At 40.9% G+C, this 16,403-nt stretch overlaps 1 protein-coding gene across 1 annotated transcript; it reads right to left on the reverse strand.

Annotated features, from left to right (window-relative positions):
• Nucleotides 1-58: 58 nt before the first annotated feature.
• API5 (apoptosis inhibitor 5) lies at nt 59-15,740 on the reverse strand. Its single transcript, XM_051791734.1, has 14 exons — nt 15,543-15,740; nt 11,899-12,060; nt 11,014-11,107; nt 9,970-10,035; nt 9,459-9,610; nt 8,532-8,738; nt 7,894-7,998; nt 7,112-7,201; nt 6,340-6,521; nt 5,063-5,156; nt 4,501-4,557; nt 2,104-2,180; nt 1,640-1,776; nt 59-897 (listed from the first exon to the last, which is right to left on the reverse strand). The coding sequence occupies exons 1-14, from the start codon at nt 15,609-15,611 to the stop codon at nt 818-820; spliced, it is 1,572 nt and encodes a 523-aa protein (XP_051647694.1). The 5' UTR covers nt 15,612-15,740; the 3' UTR covers nt 59-817.
• Nucleotides 15,741-16,403: the final 663 nt, after the last annotated feature.

The following is a 16,403-nucleotide window of genomic DNA, read 5'->3' on the forward strand; positions in this document are numbered from 1 at the left end:
AATCACTGCATCAGTCTTTACCCATTCCTGGAATAATTCTAGTCGTTTATTGTTTCGATTTTTGCTGTTCATTTACCGAGCTTTCACAGCATAACTATAAGCACATATTCATATTAAACATTAAAAATTAATTTGCAAAACATCACTTTTGTATTACAATGCACGGAGAAGAGTAAGATGTGCAAACCAAAAAACGCCACTTTCTCCACATCTCTAAGTAAGAGGACTGCATCATGCTACAAGCAAAACAGATTTCTAGCCACATTGCAAACTTTAAAAAACCAGCATATATCTCATTCAATTTAATTAAAAATGCAAATCAAAGCAAATTTAACAATGGTACTCTTCTCCACATATTGCAAAATACGGTTACAAATGAGGAAAGGATTACTTCAGCTGCTAAGCTAATCTGACACGTATCTCTGTTGTCATGCCTTTCCTGTCCATTACTTAATACATAAACTCAATTATATAGTTTCAGTTACGCAGTAGCTGACTTTTAGGTTAATATACAAACTGTCAAGATGCAGCTTTTGATGAAACATCTATGCTCTTTTCCAATTTTGAATCCTGAAGACACTTCAAAATTAAGAACCCAAAACTGCTGACTGTAAGCATCCAAAAATACAGCTGTAGTTTCACTATGGACAAGTTGTAGTCCGTTAGAAAAGTAGATCATACATACAAAGGTATAAAGAACATTTAATTCAGTCTTAGTGGAAGGCAGTCCTTGAAGAAAACAATGCTCCAAGCAAACACTTGCTGAGTAGCACTCTCACTTCAGCCCTTCAGGGGCATGGAAGATTTAGCAGTCTTCTCAGTAGATTCTTCCTCGGCTACGATTGCCACGTCCTCCCCAGCCTCTTCCTCGTCCACCCCGGAAACCACCTCTTTGCTCTGAAATAAGAGTGGAAACTTTTCATGCAGGTTTTATACTGAATACAGATTAAAACAGAATAGCAATATCTGGACGTATTAGTTTTATATATCTGACAGTGCTTTGTATCAGTTTTTCAACCTATGAGCGTGGGTGATAATTTGTCATACCAGCCTCTTTACTTGCCAGGAGGATCAATGGACCTACAGGGAAGACAGGAATGGGCTGCTACCATTGCTGGGCCTACTCATCCAGTCTGCAACTGCTCTTGTGCTTCACCCAAAAATACAACTTGCAGAGAGACAGAATCAGTGTGACTGGGAGCACGAGGACATAACTGTGGATGCACAGTGAACCTGGCAATTCGCAGAACTTTGGATCAGGTCTGCAACATCAGCAGTGGCTGTAATAGGAATGCAGCACAGGCCCAGTTGTATGACAGGAGGTGACCCAGCTCTGCCACTTGCAGCAACTGGCCTGTCCAATGGGAAATTGGTGCAAGTGCTGTGTGTCATAATAGAGAACGCAACAGTTCAATTACTAACTCTAGGTATTAAAACACTACTAAAAGTAACTTGCAAATGTCATTGTTTATAGGCTGGTAACACTCAAACACTGCAATAGATCAACAGCTAGGAAAAGACCACCATACACAAAAATTTGTGACAGTACAATTTGATCTTCCAAGAATGTGGTATTTGTTCCCCCCACCCTGAGATACAACTGTCACTAGACAAAGTTTTTCCAAACTGCCTAACTTACCGTAAGAAAAACTACCCAGATTACTGCTGTATTTTCCACTAGGAGGATTATATATTTGCCTGGCATCCCTTTTTGGTCCTGCTGAAGCTTTCTTTGGGGGTGAACTTGAGGTTGTATCTTCACTTGCTCTTTTTTGACTGACAGAAGAAAACAAAAACATGTCATTACACCCTTGTGGTGACAAGTACAGGAATAGTAGTTTAGCCGCAAGGATTAACCACTGGAAGCCAGCAGCAGCTAATGAAGATGCCCTGAATAATAATATCTCAGAAGAGGAAGTAGGCTAGTCTCCAGTTGATTCAGTCTATTGTATCTCTAAGCAAGACTAAGATAATGTTTCCACAGCCACAAGATGTGAAACTTTCATCTCATGTGCTGTGTATATATAATATACACAGCTCAGAAGTTAATTTTTACTGTTTACAAAACAAACACCACTTTTTTTTTAAATTAAGAACTCTTACCTTGCATCTGCCTTCTGTACTGGTTTCCAGGACAGTGTAATTGTACTTTTGTAAGAAGGAGGAATGTGGAAGAGATCCTATGAAGGCAAAATTGGGACAGTTTACATGTTGATTGCACTTCAAAACTTTATTCTGTAGTCTCAGTTAAGTAGCTAACCATTAATTTCCAAAAATTTTAAATCCTTTTTGAAGTCCCATGGCAGAGGGAGAAGGCATGTGCTTACTGCCTTACTAGGAAATTCAAATACGATTTGAATTAACAAAATAGTGTCTTGTACTGACCAAATATAGAATCACGTGATAGTTTGGGTTGGAAGGGGCCTTTAAATACCATCTAGTTCAACCACCCTGCAATAAGCAGGGACATCTTCAACTAGATCAGGTTGCTCAGGCCCCCATCCAATCCAACCTTAAATGTTTCAAGGAATGGGGTATCTATAGAGAAAGCACAAGCCTTCTCTCCCTCCCAATGTGTAGTGTGATAGACCAATTTAAGGCCATGATGACCGTCCTGATCGGTTACAGGAAACACCTCAGCACCTGAAGAGGGCATTCCCAGAAACCCATTGTCAGATGATAGTGGGTTACACAAAAATGGACAAAGAGACCCCAATGGCTTCCTGAAAGTCCTCAACAAAATGGGGAGACTTCCCAGCAACAGACTGATAGGATTAACAAAGGATGGAGTGTTATGGAAATAGCATGGCCTTTCTTTACAACATCCTACTGGAACACAGGAAGCCAAACCTTAGGCCTATGTCATCTGTCTAGCACCCCCAAAATTAGTATTGACTATTGTCACTCAAACTGCCTAAGAAAAATAAGTATAAAAAGAGATCGGACATGAGCAAAATCGGGGAGAAGTTCCATCATCTCTTCGGGGGTAACTAAAGAGCTGCCCTGTCTCCTTCCACTCCTTTGGACACTGCAGGGCTGAGCAACCACTTACTCTGCTTTCTTTACCTTGACCTTGCTTTATACCTTATAGATTACCCTCTTTCACCTTTACCCCATAGATAGCTTATTTCCTAATTGTACTTTGCTACTTTGCTTTATAGATACTAATTTTACCTTGCCCTACACCTTGTAACTTACCAGGTATATATCTTACTTTATATTATTCTTTTTCTTGTCCTATATTGTACTTTATTGCCAACTCGTTCATGGTTTGCTTTAAGGTGTGCATTTCCTTATCTTAGTGAGTTAAAATGTGTGTTAGTGGGAAGTGGCTATATTCTTTCTTTTTTGCTTTATGTTAACCAGTGTGTTTAGATTTTGTTCTAGTCTTTGTAAACTGGTCTGTCATGGAGGGGGGTTGCTTGAGTTTTGTACTAAGGCTTAGGTAGTTGTGTTGTTTTGTAGAGCGTGCTTCTGGTTTTTGTGTTTTTTATTAGTAAAGTGCAATCGTGCAGTTAAACATTATCACCGGCGACGCCAACCCTACAGTAGTTTGTCACATACTGGTATTAATAAAAGTTATTTTGTGAGCTGCTAGTTAGTTCAGTTTGTTTCTGGTGCTGGCAGCCTCGTAACTTGTAGGAGAACCTTGCTGAGAAAGTTCTCCATTGCTATTAAGAGCTGTCCCCATATCAGGGTATCAAAAGTCCTGTCCATCGCAGTGAATCTGTCTAGCAAAGGGTCTCTTTAGGTGAAGTGTGGACAGACTGTTTTGGGCCTTAAAAGGCTTTGGTATTCTGGGGACACTGATAGCCAATAAAAAATATATTAATAGAGGTGGGACAAGAAATCTCTGCATTTCTTCCCCTTTTCACGTGACACTATGAACACCAAGCATCTTAAAACGAACTACAATGGCTCCTGCAGGGAGACATCTGATATCCCTACAATATCCCTATGACGGTACAAGATAGGCTTTGCAATACCATGGGCAAAGTTTTTGGTTTATTCTGTGAGAGTGAAGAAATAGAGGAAAAGGTGGTTAGAAGAAATCAGAATGGTTTCATGGGCTCCAGACAGAAGTCTCTTTCTGCAGCCCATCTCTTCTAGACTCTTTGGAGACAAAAGTTTTGTATCCTTGTTTACATATCCTTGCACCTGTTTAAACTACTCCTTACCCCTCAATGCCACTGCAGGAAAGGGAAATTACAAGAAAAAAGGCTCAGCCAGAATCCAGAGACCCCTAAAGCAAGGTGGTCTTCTTCTGGGGGCAACCAGTGCTGCAAAAAAGGACCAAGAGCAGCAAAAGCTAAGTTGCTTGCATAGTCAGCAAGATCCACCTCTCTTCAGAAACAGTAAAGCATGGCAACTCTGAGCTAGCTAACACCAACTAACACAATACACAAAGTAACACAATACAACTTCGTTCAAATCTATTCCTTTCTGCTGCATAGGTTACTCTGCTGTGAGAATTTACTCGTTCATGATGTGAGGACTTACCTTGATTAAAACATTAATGTTATTGGTTATCTTCAAGGCAACCACTTTAATCTTGTTCTGTAAAAAAAACCAAACATCACTGAACACTGATCTAGTAGTTTTATGCCAACTGCATTTGATGATGTTACATTAAACTGGCTGCTCTTCCTAGTGAATTGTTATAGCAATAGTAACAGTGAAAGGTGTATACACTTCTGAGTTTTCATCACAACTACTCTTAGGCTTCTTGCAGTTTTACACTAAGAAGTTGCTTTTATATTCCAGTATACTTCTCACTGGTGTTTTTTCGCACAACATATGAAAATTTCCCCTTCAAAGCAAAGCACGGAGCACAATTAAACCAATTATATACGTGGATGTATAGAGTAGTTAGCAGTAGAAACTAAAAGAGCATCTTTGCTGGCAAAATGCAGCATCAAGTAAGATGCATTTGCAATAATGTTAGCAGTATTATTCCCTTAATCTATTTGCATACTTACAACTGACTGCAGCCTATCAATATGTGCCAATCATTATTTCAGTAGGCTCAATTAGAAAAACAGAATTACCAAACAGTACTTACCTCCTCTGTTTTCAAGGCTTCTCCTGTTTTTCCTTGAAGTGCCAGACGAAGCTGCCGAATATAAACCTGCAACCCTCGAGCAAAATATTGTAACCTAAAAAATTAAAAGCAATCTGTTAGTAAAATTTACATAGTCCCATAAAAATAAAAGCATAAGCAAAGGGAAACTGTAATTTTGTTTTTTTTTTTCACTTTAGGAAAAATGCTCAAAATAAGTCATCCATCAATCTGATTTGTGCTGCTTTAGCATCCAGACAATAATTCTTCACACTTTCATAGTCACAGAATCATCAAGGTTGGAAGAGACCTTGACGATCATGTAGTCCAACTGTCAACCCAGCAACACTGTAATCACCCCTAAACCATATATCCAAGTGCCACATTGAGACACCTCTTGAACACTTCTAGAGACAGTGACTCCACCACCTCTCTGGGCAACTTATTCCAGTGCCTGATCACCCTTTTTTTTTTTCTAATATCTAATCTGAACCTCTCCTGGTGCAACATAAGCCCATTTCCTCTCGCCCTTTCATTTGAGGTATGCCAGGAGAGACTGACCCCCACCTCACTACAACCTCCTTTCAGGTAGTTAGGGCGGGCAATGAGGTTCCTCCCGAGCCTTGTCTCCAGACAAAACACCCCCAGCTCCTTAAGCTGCTCCTCTTACAACTTCTGCTTCAGACCCTTTATCAGCTTTGTTGTCCTTCTCTGGACATGCTCCAGCATCTCCATGTCCTTTATGAAGAGAGAAGCCCAAAACTGAACAGAGTACTCAAGGTGTGGCCTCACCAGTACTGAGTACAGGTGGACTTCGCAAATCCTGCTGGCCACACTATTCTTGTTACAGCCCACCTTGGTCTCCTTGGCCACCTGGGCACACTGCTAGCTCATGTTTGGCTGCTGTCAGCCAGCACCCCCAGTCCCTTTCTGCTGAGCAGCTTTCAGGCCACTCCTCCCCCAGCACTGCCTGGGGTTGCTGTGACCCAAGTGCAGGACCTGGCACTTTGCCTTACTGAATCCCATGCAGTTGTCCACAGCTCATCAATCCAGTCTGTCCAGATCCCTCTGCAGAGCCTGCCTATCCTCCAGCAGATCAACATTTCCCCCAAGGTAGTATCGCCCATGAACTTACTGAGGATGCAATCAAACTCCCCTGCCAAATCACTGGAAAGATGTTAAACAGGACAGGTCCCAGTACTGAGCCCCAGGGAACTCCACTAACATTTTCTAACACACACTTTCTAACAGAACGCTAACAGTTGCCTCTAAATGATTACCTGATTTTAAAGTCTTTCAATTTCTCTGCATTCAGCTTGGCTGTGAGGAAGTCTGGAAGTTTACGACCCAGCTGATGGAAGCTATACAATAAACACTCCACATGACTGAATTGCAACTTGGGCTCTTCATTGCCAGCATTTTCCCCGTTCTCTGCTTCCTCTGGAGGAAGAGGCATATACTCCTAAAGAACAGAAAGGAAAAACAAATGCATGAGACACATTTATACACACTGACAGCTCTTTTGCAGTGTTTGAACTGGATGGTGTATTTATGCTGATAATTTAAGAAGAATCCCCCATCTCTATACCAATGTGATGAACTGCTGAATAAAGTCCTAGTGCAGGTGGTTTGCCTACACTTATGTGACTTGATACCTCAGACTCAGTGGAAATACTACCGTGGCACTGCTACCACAGGAAGCAACAATGTACTGCACCAATGCTTTTGAAGTAGTGCTGAACTTGCTTAAAACTGTCAGTGCAGATACAGTCTTTACTGAGATCAACATGAGTCTCTCATGGTTACAAAACTTAAAAAGAAGAAACCCACATAAATCTACTGGATTAAAAACATTATTCAGATAACAGCTCCGTGTATCTACAAAGGCTTTAAATTGCAAAATGATGTTTGACCTTCTACCATGGATAGAACTACCTCTGAAACAGCCACTTTAGAAAAAGGATAAAGAGATGAATACATAAAAATAACTGTTTCGATGAAAACTTAATTTTTTAAAGTGTTTTACATGAATAAGAAATGAATTAGTCTTACCAGCAGTTTGTCAAACAGCTTCTTCAAATTTGATTCAAGCTTTTCCATATCGCCACAAAAAGAGCTCATTTCAGCAAGAAGCTTTAAAACCTACATGTAAGAAGAGCAGGGCTTTTGTTTGCTAACTGAAAAGTACATAGGCTTAACTTTCAACCCAAAATCAATTATCACATCACTACGGCTGGTACAGTAGTGATCAGCTATTACAATTAAACCCCTCCCAAACATCGGGAAGGAATAAAAGGAAGAACATGCCTAATCTGTTTTTCATGTCCTCAAACAGAAATACAGGTTTGTGTATCTAATCCCAACAAGCATTAGTTAACAAGTAAACAAACCTTCATCTCCCACACCTGCAGCACAGCTCACCTTCAGTGAGAGCCACAGAGATCTAACTGAAGCTGTAGCACTGATTAATGTAAGCAAAATTACAGACATTGAGCCACTCCCTTAGGAGATTAAATTAGCATGAGCTGTGCAACCATCATTTTGGTAAATGCTATGTGCTTAAAAAAAATTGATAGCAATATAGAAATGATTACACCAATCTACTTATTGTACCTTGCCTCAAAAGCACAGGACAAATGACATGCTTTAAAAGGCAATGCTCAGTCATGCCTCAATAGTGCAAACTTTTTTCCTAGTGTAGCTACTTTTTCTATAAGCCACGAAATGAAAACTATTCAAGAAAGGAGTTTTCAATTTTAAAAATAGATGTCTTCATCTAATGTGCTGATTTTTTATTATTTCTTAATCTGAAAGACATTTTAGCTTTAGCTTACCTCTAGCTGGATATCGAGACCCTCCACTGAAGTAGTCAAAGAACTGAGGTTTGGCAGAACATGCTCACAGAAGTAAGTAACAAATTTTGTGGAATGAACATTTTTCTGAAAAAAACCCAAACAAGCCACTGCATATTATTCATGCTACTCTGAGTTTGAATGACCTGAATATTTTTCCCCCATCTCTCTGCCACCCTTCTAAATGCCTACCACACAGCTATGCTTCAAAGCTTTATTAAACTTCCCTCTAACTCCTAAAACACAGACCCCCTTGCACATAGCTTAAGCTGAGGCTGTCTGCAACAGCAGCTGAAAAGATTGCTTGCAACCCAAGAATAGGCTTTTAAGTGCTGCAATTGCCTGGCACTAAACTTGAAATAAACTCATACAACCTAATGTGAGAATCTTGTCATAATTCAGTGTAACATCCTAAATTTGAAAAAAGAAGAGAGTAACATAAAAATATCTTTGTATTTGGAGGCTTTAAGGATGTTTTCCAGCATTTGAATACAGCAGAAGTTGAAGGTGGAGAAGTACTGATATGTGGTCATTCTAACATAATCGTTCAGAACACCAAAGACAAGTCATAGCCATTAACTTTCCACAATACTCCTCATGCAAAGCAAACAAATACATACTGAGAAGAGTGGCACTGCCTGCCGAGTACACTGCTGAAGTCTGTCCACACAGTCTGGATCAGATGGATTGAATGTTTGTTCCAGGTCAGCTTGTTCGGCTACCAGCTCCACTAGCTGTTGCCTCCCACTTACTGTCTGTAAGCTTTTTAATCCAGACAATATTTTCATGAACAGATTAAATTCCTCGCCTGTCACATCTTCCAGAACCTTAGCAGAAAAACAGAAAACACAGTTCTATGGTGGTAATTTGCAAACCTACAAGTCAAACCAACAAAGTGATCAGTATCTAGAGCACACGACCTGTAAGGAGAACCTAAAGCAACTGGGCTTTTCCAGTCTAAAGTGAGAGAGCTGTATGTGGGTGTGGTAAACTAACACTAAACCTTTAACGTAGGAGTCACCAAACGTAGGAGTCAGGTTCTTTGCTGAGGTGGACACGGTGAGAATGAGACAATGATACAAAACTAAAATGGAAGGTTCCAACTGGATAAAGGGAAAAAAGTAAATTCTCTAGAGGACAATTAAACATTAAAGCTGGTTGCCCAGAGAGTATAGGAACTTTCCTTCCTTAGAGATTTTCAAAAGCACCTAGAAAAAGCACCTAGAAGTCTGATCTGAATTCAGCTGAGCAGAATTCAGCTGAGCATGATTCACTGAGCTGATCAGTCTCCTAAGGACCCTTTCCAATTTGAATGATTCTGTGATTCTAATAAAAGTTGCTCTTACAAAATGAGAAGAGCCTAGCATGGTTTTAACATTCTCACAAAAAACTGTTGCAATTTTCGGAGTGTAACAGAATAGGGTAAGTACAAGATCACATTTTTACAATGCTCAGCTATACATGTGGTTTAAATGAACTCCAAAGCAACACTAATGATAAGGAATGGTATCATAATACTTAAGTTTGTACTGAAATAAGACAGTCACCTTCTTTGATTCAGTCAATATGAACTCTTCCACCTCCTTTGTCATCACCTCCTCAGGCAATGTTTTCAGTTTTGTAGAGAGGAACTTAATGGCTCTCTCTCTCACAATATCCTCTCCCTGAAGAATTTGACTGAATAAGCCTCCCAGAGTTCCTGAATGGAGAATAAATCAGGTAATGAGAATTATTTTAAAAGTTATGAGCTCAACATTCTATGCAGAAGAAATAAGTTCACTCCTTTAAGACTCCATGACACATTTTAAAATAACTGCTATACTAACTTTTCAGAAAAAAACACAATTTACCTGTATCTTGACAGAATCCTCACTCTTTTACTGGTCTGTATAATTCAGATCCATGATTATTAAGTTCAGTATTGTTTGCAAAATCAAACAGTTACGTGTGTGTCTCAGTTTTGCATTGTACTAAGATAAAAAATTGAGTTCTGTTCTCATCCTACTAGAGACTGGGAAGTATTAATAAAAGACATACACAGAAAAATGTGTCCTTTACCTTTAGCATCCATCTTAAATATACTGAGCAAAGCATTGTTCACCAAATTGAATTCTGCAGAATCATCTGGAGAGAGAAAAAAATCTGATATGCATATACTTGAAATGAAAAGGTAAGAGCAGAAAAATAAAAATCACTGATGTGTAATTACACATTAAGTATTCCGTCCTCAGCATTTAGTGATAAACAACATAACCTGTATTTTTAACAGCTACTAGACTGAGGAAGCTGAAAGTCACGATTATGAAAGATGGAAGCAAAACACAAAGCTATTTGCCACCTTAGCCTCCCTGCCAAAACTTTAACATTATAAACTTAATAGGACTGAAAACCTGAAAGGAAGTTACTAATCAATACATTGACTTATTTTAAGGAACAATTGTATTAACAAGCTGACCTTCACTAAATTAACGTCAAATAAAGTAATTTCTTTTTTAACTCTTCTGGGTGGCAGAAACAATTTTCCTCTTGAACTAAATGGAGAAATGCCTAAGTCTCAAAAAACCCAAACCAACCCAAAATTTATCTTCTGAGAATCCTAGAGACTTAACCAGGCATTTTTAACAGAAGTTTAAACACCTAAGTTTAGCACTCTATAACTCATTGGATTAAAAGTGTATTAAAATCTGATTTTGCAGTCTAGAAATATTTATTTTGCACCAAAAATGCACTATATGAAAGAAAACGCCTTTAGGATTTTTCAAATTCCAGAACCTGGATTAGAAATCCAACAACTCTTGTCTCAGAAGGCAATTTGCTGCAGTTCATAACTGTAAGGTTCCCGCTGTGCCTTGCCTTTTTCTATAGATGCTTTCAGAGAGCTTGAATAAAAAAAATTGTTTTATTTAAAAGAAAGATTTTGAGTTTAGATTAGGATGATTAGTGGCCTTTCAGCAGAAGCAGTAGCCTAACTGCACAGCAATTAGTGGTCAAAAAAGAATAGAAGAAGGACATGAATGGCCCTGGGATAAATTATGAATCAGTGTTTTACAGAACCAAAATGGCATATATTTTTAGGTGTGCCACGAGGAGACTGTCTCCTACCTGATTGTAGAAGCTGGGTCAGTATGTCTGCTACCCGAGGAAGATTATCTCCAGTGGCAAACTGAGGCAGTTCCTTGATTGCTTGTCGACGAATCTGCCAAAATTGTCAGTTTAGTAGAAATACAAAAATTTTAAAATGTCAGGAATTACATAAAAAAACCCAAACAACTATTTTGACATATTTATGAAGAAAGTCATATATTTTTCTTAGACATAAGCAGGTATGGGGAAAAATCAAATTCAAACAGTACCTTTGTTCACAAAATTATTCATATGATCAACAAAATAAAGCATGGAATGTGTGTTATTACAGTTTTATTTGCTAACAGCAAGGATAGTTCCACAGTTCTGCATATGGCAGGAATAAACTCTATGGTTTACAGTTCCCAGCACTGACAAAAATCCTTGAATGACCTCTCCAAATTGTTTAAGACTGGATAAACAAAGATCTTCAAAGGTACAGCTTCTACCAATATCACAGAAGCAGTATGAAGCATCTCAAACTTCTGCAAGAATAATACAGTCAGAATCACATCCCCATGGTTCTCAGGTGCAAACAAGATTTTCTTGCCTCCCGGCAGGATTTATCAGAACCAATTACCACTGAGTGCTTTTCGATAGGGAAACACGTAAATGCTATTCAAATAATCTGTAAATTTCTTTCTACAGAGCTATTCCTTTGATCAATGATGGGAGCGAAAAAGACAAATGAAAAGTGATGCATCATTCCAAAGTGAATTCTTTAACTGCAGGAATACAACTATGTTTAGTTGTCAAAAGACCAACTCTCCTCCCCCTAAAGACACAGCCCGCTAAAAAAAAGGAGAAAATAATAGCAAAATATAAATTCAATGTATCAACTTGCTACAAGGTTATTATTCTTACAGAAACATCTTCATCCTCACAGAGGTCCAACTGGGCATTGATAGCTGAGTCAGCTAGCTCAGGAAAATGCTTGAAGAACTTAGGAATAAACTGAGCTGCAAGTCTCTTCTCCTTGGCACCTCCTTTCACACCATCCAAGATCACTTGGTATGCATCCTTATGCTGAAAGAGGAAAACCAGAGTATATAAATGGAAAAATCTTGGGTTATTCTCAAGACAACAGAAGACTTTTTCTCTCCCAATCTCTGCAACTATTTAAGTGAACTATATTATACGAGCTTCTTACAAAAGAATAGATTGTCCTCTCAGACTGATATAACTGTGCCAATTTCATAAAATTTGCCTCTGTTGCCTGGCTTTTACTGTTATCCCGGTTCCTGTCTATTCAAGTGCTCACTGTTCCAACTGCTGGCCTTAAGGCTGACAGCTCTTACACACCACCTGTGATTAGATTAGTGCAAGAAATTATATGATCAACTGAACTTGGGCACTTTTTCAAGGAGTTTATGCCTTTTGTCTCCTTGCTTTTTGTCTCTTAAGTAGAGGTTATCTTTCCCAACAATTGTGCTGCTGAAACGGATCACAAATGATTGTTAATGAACAATTGCTAGTCAGAGATGCAGCATCTCTGACACCTATTCAACTAGTTAACTTAATCTGAGATGAAACACAGTGCTTGAAAGAACTGTTAACAGAAAATAGATACAAAAAATACTCCAGAAACTCCTGGTTGAAGCACAGAAATAAACACTTCAGCAACTGTAGAACATCCTCTAGCTGCTCCAACTAGAATCACATAGGTGTTTCCGATTTTGTGCCTGCAGGACTGAAACTTTAAAATAATTGAAGTCTTTGTTGTGGTCAGTTATGTGTTTGTGAAACAGAAGTCAGCATTATTAGCATACCAGCAGAAATCAGAATCATCTAATTTTCCTCATGGTTGTGAACAGAATGCTTTAGACAGTTTATCCTACTTTGAATGGCAACACTGAAAGCACAGGACATTTTCTTTGCTTTATTTACATTAAATTTCCCAGAGCCACATATATCATCATCCCTATTCCTCGTGGAAGTTTCTCCATAGCAATTACAGATACTAATTTACAAAGCAGTGCACTGCATTAATGCCCTTCAAAGCAAGCTGCATTTTAACACTTACTGCCAATGTTCCTTAAGCACTCCCTTCAGCTAGTTGATAGCTCTCTGTGTTGACAGATTCTGAACTGGGATAGGATACAGATCTGCATGAAAAATAACCCATGAAAAAACTGGTTGCCTTTCAGCTGATCCACATCCCCATCCAGTTTACTCTGCAGCTGTGCCAACAGAGTGCACTCAACAGCAAAGACAGGAATACACCAGCACGGTCTAGCAATGAAACACATGTCATTACAGACACAGGTTCTCAGATTGCACATTAAGAACACTATTTTTGTGGAACACATTACTTAATACATATGAAAAAGCATTTATACAACAATGCAAGAGAGTAGCCTGTGTTCCATGAATTTGTATTCCTGCATGCTAACTCCTCCTACCATTCAGGCAAAATAGAGTTCAGGAAAGAGTTTGTTTTACCCTGTACCTGGCAGCATGGAATGCTCAAGAAAAACCACAGGCAACTACAGCAGCATGATCCTTCAGTTTTGCACATTTCCTCCCAGTCTGTAACACAGGAACGTCTACGCTGGAGAATGTCCAGACCTTCCTTTTTAGTAACTGTCAATTGCCCTATCATCCTTTAACTACTCTAGGTTAGTTCCTGTATCAATTCATACCCTAAAATGCCCTGTGACAAGTTTCACGTGTTATTGAGAAATGTTCATCTTCCTCTCTGAGACTGCTTCCTAATAGTTTTTCTTAACTTCTCACTTTCATTCCACTCATACAGTGAACTCATCATACCTAAGCCCCTTTCTCAAGTGAAATACTCTTTTACAAGCTCAATACTTCCAGTCTTTTAAACAACTCCTCTTAATACTTCTGGTGGTTCCCATGCTCATGTTCAACATTTCTTTGACTGTGACTTTTTGTAGTGAGATTTCATGTTCATATGGTTGTTGAAGAGATAATAAAGCAGTAAGTGGCATAAAATTGATGAACGAGGAACAATTACTCATGGCTTCTCAGAATGCAAAAATTGGAGAGATCAAATAAGATTAGGAAATGACAAGTTCAAAGGAAGTAACTCCTTCACAAAGGTTCATGAAGTAATGGAACATTTTACCACACATTGACAGGCCAGAAATATAATCCGTTAAACAAAGCATCAGAAAAGTTCACTGAAGAACAATCTAGCAAGCTACACTCATTACAGAGATGCTGTCTCTGGCTCCGGAAGCCTACAAACTGGAAAGGGGCAAAGCTGGGAGAATGCTTTAGGGATCATCATTCTGTACTTACCCTCGGAGGTTCTTACATATCTGCTCCCCTGTCAAAGGCTGCATTTCTTAACAATGCTGGAGTTTGTCTACTTAACATGGCCACTCCTACCTCACAAAAGCTACTCACAATAGCCAAAATGATGATGGACTACGTACTTGTAAAACAGCATGGTAACAGCACGTTTTACTCTGCATCTCCCCCTGTAGTTCCCAAAATTTATCTGCACTTTGGTTTGGGTTCTGACGTTATGTTTTTGTTGGACTGTCTACGAGGATGTTTTGTTTCACTAAGGCATAACTACACAAGCAAAGTGAACGTTTTCGAACTAAATTGAAAAAAAAATCACCCTCCCCCAAACAACCACCATATGATTTGTTCTCTCAAAAAACTTTTCAAGTGACTATGTATAGTACCATCTAGTTTAAAATCCATGGCTAGATATGTGCAAGGCTACTTTCCTACCTGTGGACATTATGACAAAAAAAAAAAGAAAGAAAAACACACGGAAAAAAAGTACCTGCTGCTTTTTCAGGTGGACATTTAGTAAAATAAGGGCCTAATGAAATTCCAAAAATTAGTGCTAACTAGCCATAATATTTTATATTGGTAATGTACAAAGTCATCCTCTTTTTTTGAATAATTTTGTAACTGTATAAACAAATGGCAGGCCTTGCCAGGATTTTACAGAAAATAAAATCTTCAGCCGTGAGGGTCGATCTTTCATTCTTGCCTTAAGGAAGAAAAAAAAAAGGGCTACAGGCGGTTATCGAATCATGATAGACTTCACAGTAGACTCCACAACAAGTCTCTTAGCAAGACAGCCTGCCAGAGGCTTTCCGGATCTGCACTTGCGCTGGATCAGATCTGCATAGCTACCGCTGTCTTCTTTTACAGACCTAACTTCGCAAGGCGAAACTCCCCGCCTGACTAGGTAAGAACTAGTTAATACCCGCGACGCCACACTTAAAAGGAGAGCCGCCGACTCGACGCGAGTGCTGCAGAAGCACCGGGAGCTGGCGCCGTCCTTGCGGGTCCGCAGGCGCGATGCTCAGCTCCACCCGCCCCGCGCCGCCGCGGGTCGCGAGCAAACCCTCCCGCGCACAGCCCCGCGGGCTTGCCGGCCGTGCGGGCGTCTCGCAGTCCCTCCGGCGGCACCCTGGCCCGCCCCCGCCCACCCCGTCTCGGCCCGGACCTCCCCGCGGCGGCGCTACGCAAGCCCGAGGCCTAGCGAGGCCTTGCAGGCCGCAGCCACGCCGCACCTGGCCCGCCGTCTCGGTGGCGTCCGCCAGGATGCCGTAGTTGCGGTAGAGCTCCTCCACGGTGGGCATGGCGCGGCGGGGAATGGGCAGAACCGCCGTGACACCGAGCCCGCCACAAACGCCGCCGCCGCTCCGGCCGCCGCTCCCGCTCGGGCCGCGCCGTCAGCACCAGCGAGACGGCGGGCCCAGAGCGGCCGCGCCACGCCGCCAGCGCGGCGCCCCCGCACGGCGGGCGGGGGAACTGCAGGGCCCGGAACCCCTGCGCGCCCCCGCGCGGCGGCCGCTTCCAGCGGGGAGCGGCCCTGGATGACGCGCAAAGGCACCGCGCTCTCGAGGGACAGCTCACCATCAGCTGGTTTTATCCGCCCGGCCCCAGGCCCGACCCGGGGCCCTGGTACGGGGTGCGTTGGTCTGCTCAGGAATGTGCCATGGCCTTTACCTTTTGCAGCCTTCCTTCCCCCCCCCCCCCCCACCCCCCGGACTTTTCTTCACACTCCTCCTCCTTCTTTCCCTTATCGCTACCTTCCTCCAGCGCCCCTGTTTTTGTCTCTCCTATACAAATACGATGAAAGGTGCTCGAGAAGTACCTGTTGCACGCTGAGTTCCTGGTACGGGAAAGAGACTGCTTTCCCGTGATTTGCCGACTTTCATCTTTTCCTGCAGAGAAAAATGCTATCTAATTCTAGCCTATAGAAGTGGAAGTACCTGTAAGTAGTGTCAATGGAGGCAGCACATGTACATTAGGCTCAAAGGACCAAATATAAAGTGTGGCAAAAGTTATAAGGCTGTAGCAGTGCCTTCTCCTCATATCTCTAGGTGTTTTATCATTCTGGAAGTTTCACAGGAGCTTAAAATGGAAGA

This window comes from Manacus candei, unplaced genomic scaffold (assembly GCF_025592945.1).
Source record: "Manacus candei isolate 608988 ecotype Guabito, Panama unplaced genomic scaffold, ASM2559294v1 h1tg000033l, whole genome shotgun sequence".
Classification (NCBI taxonomy): domain Eukaryota; kingdom Metazoa; phylum Chordata; class Aves; order Passeriformes; family Pipridae; genus Manacus; species Manacus candei.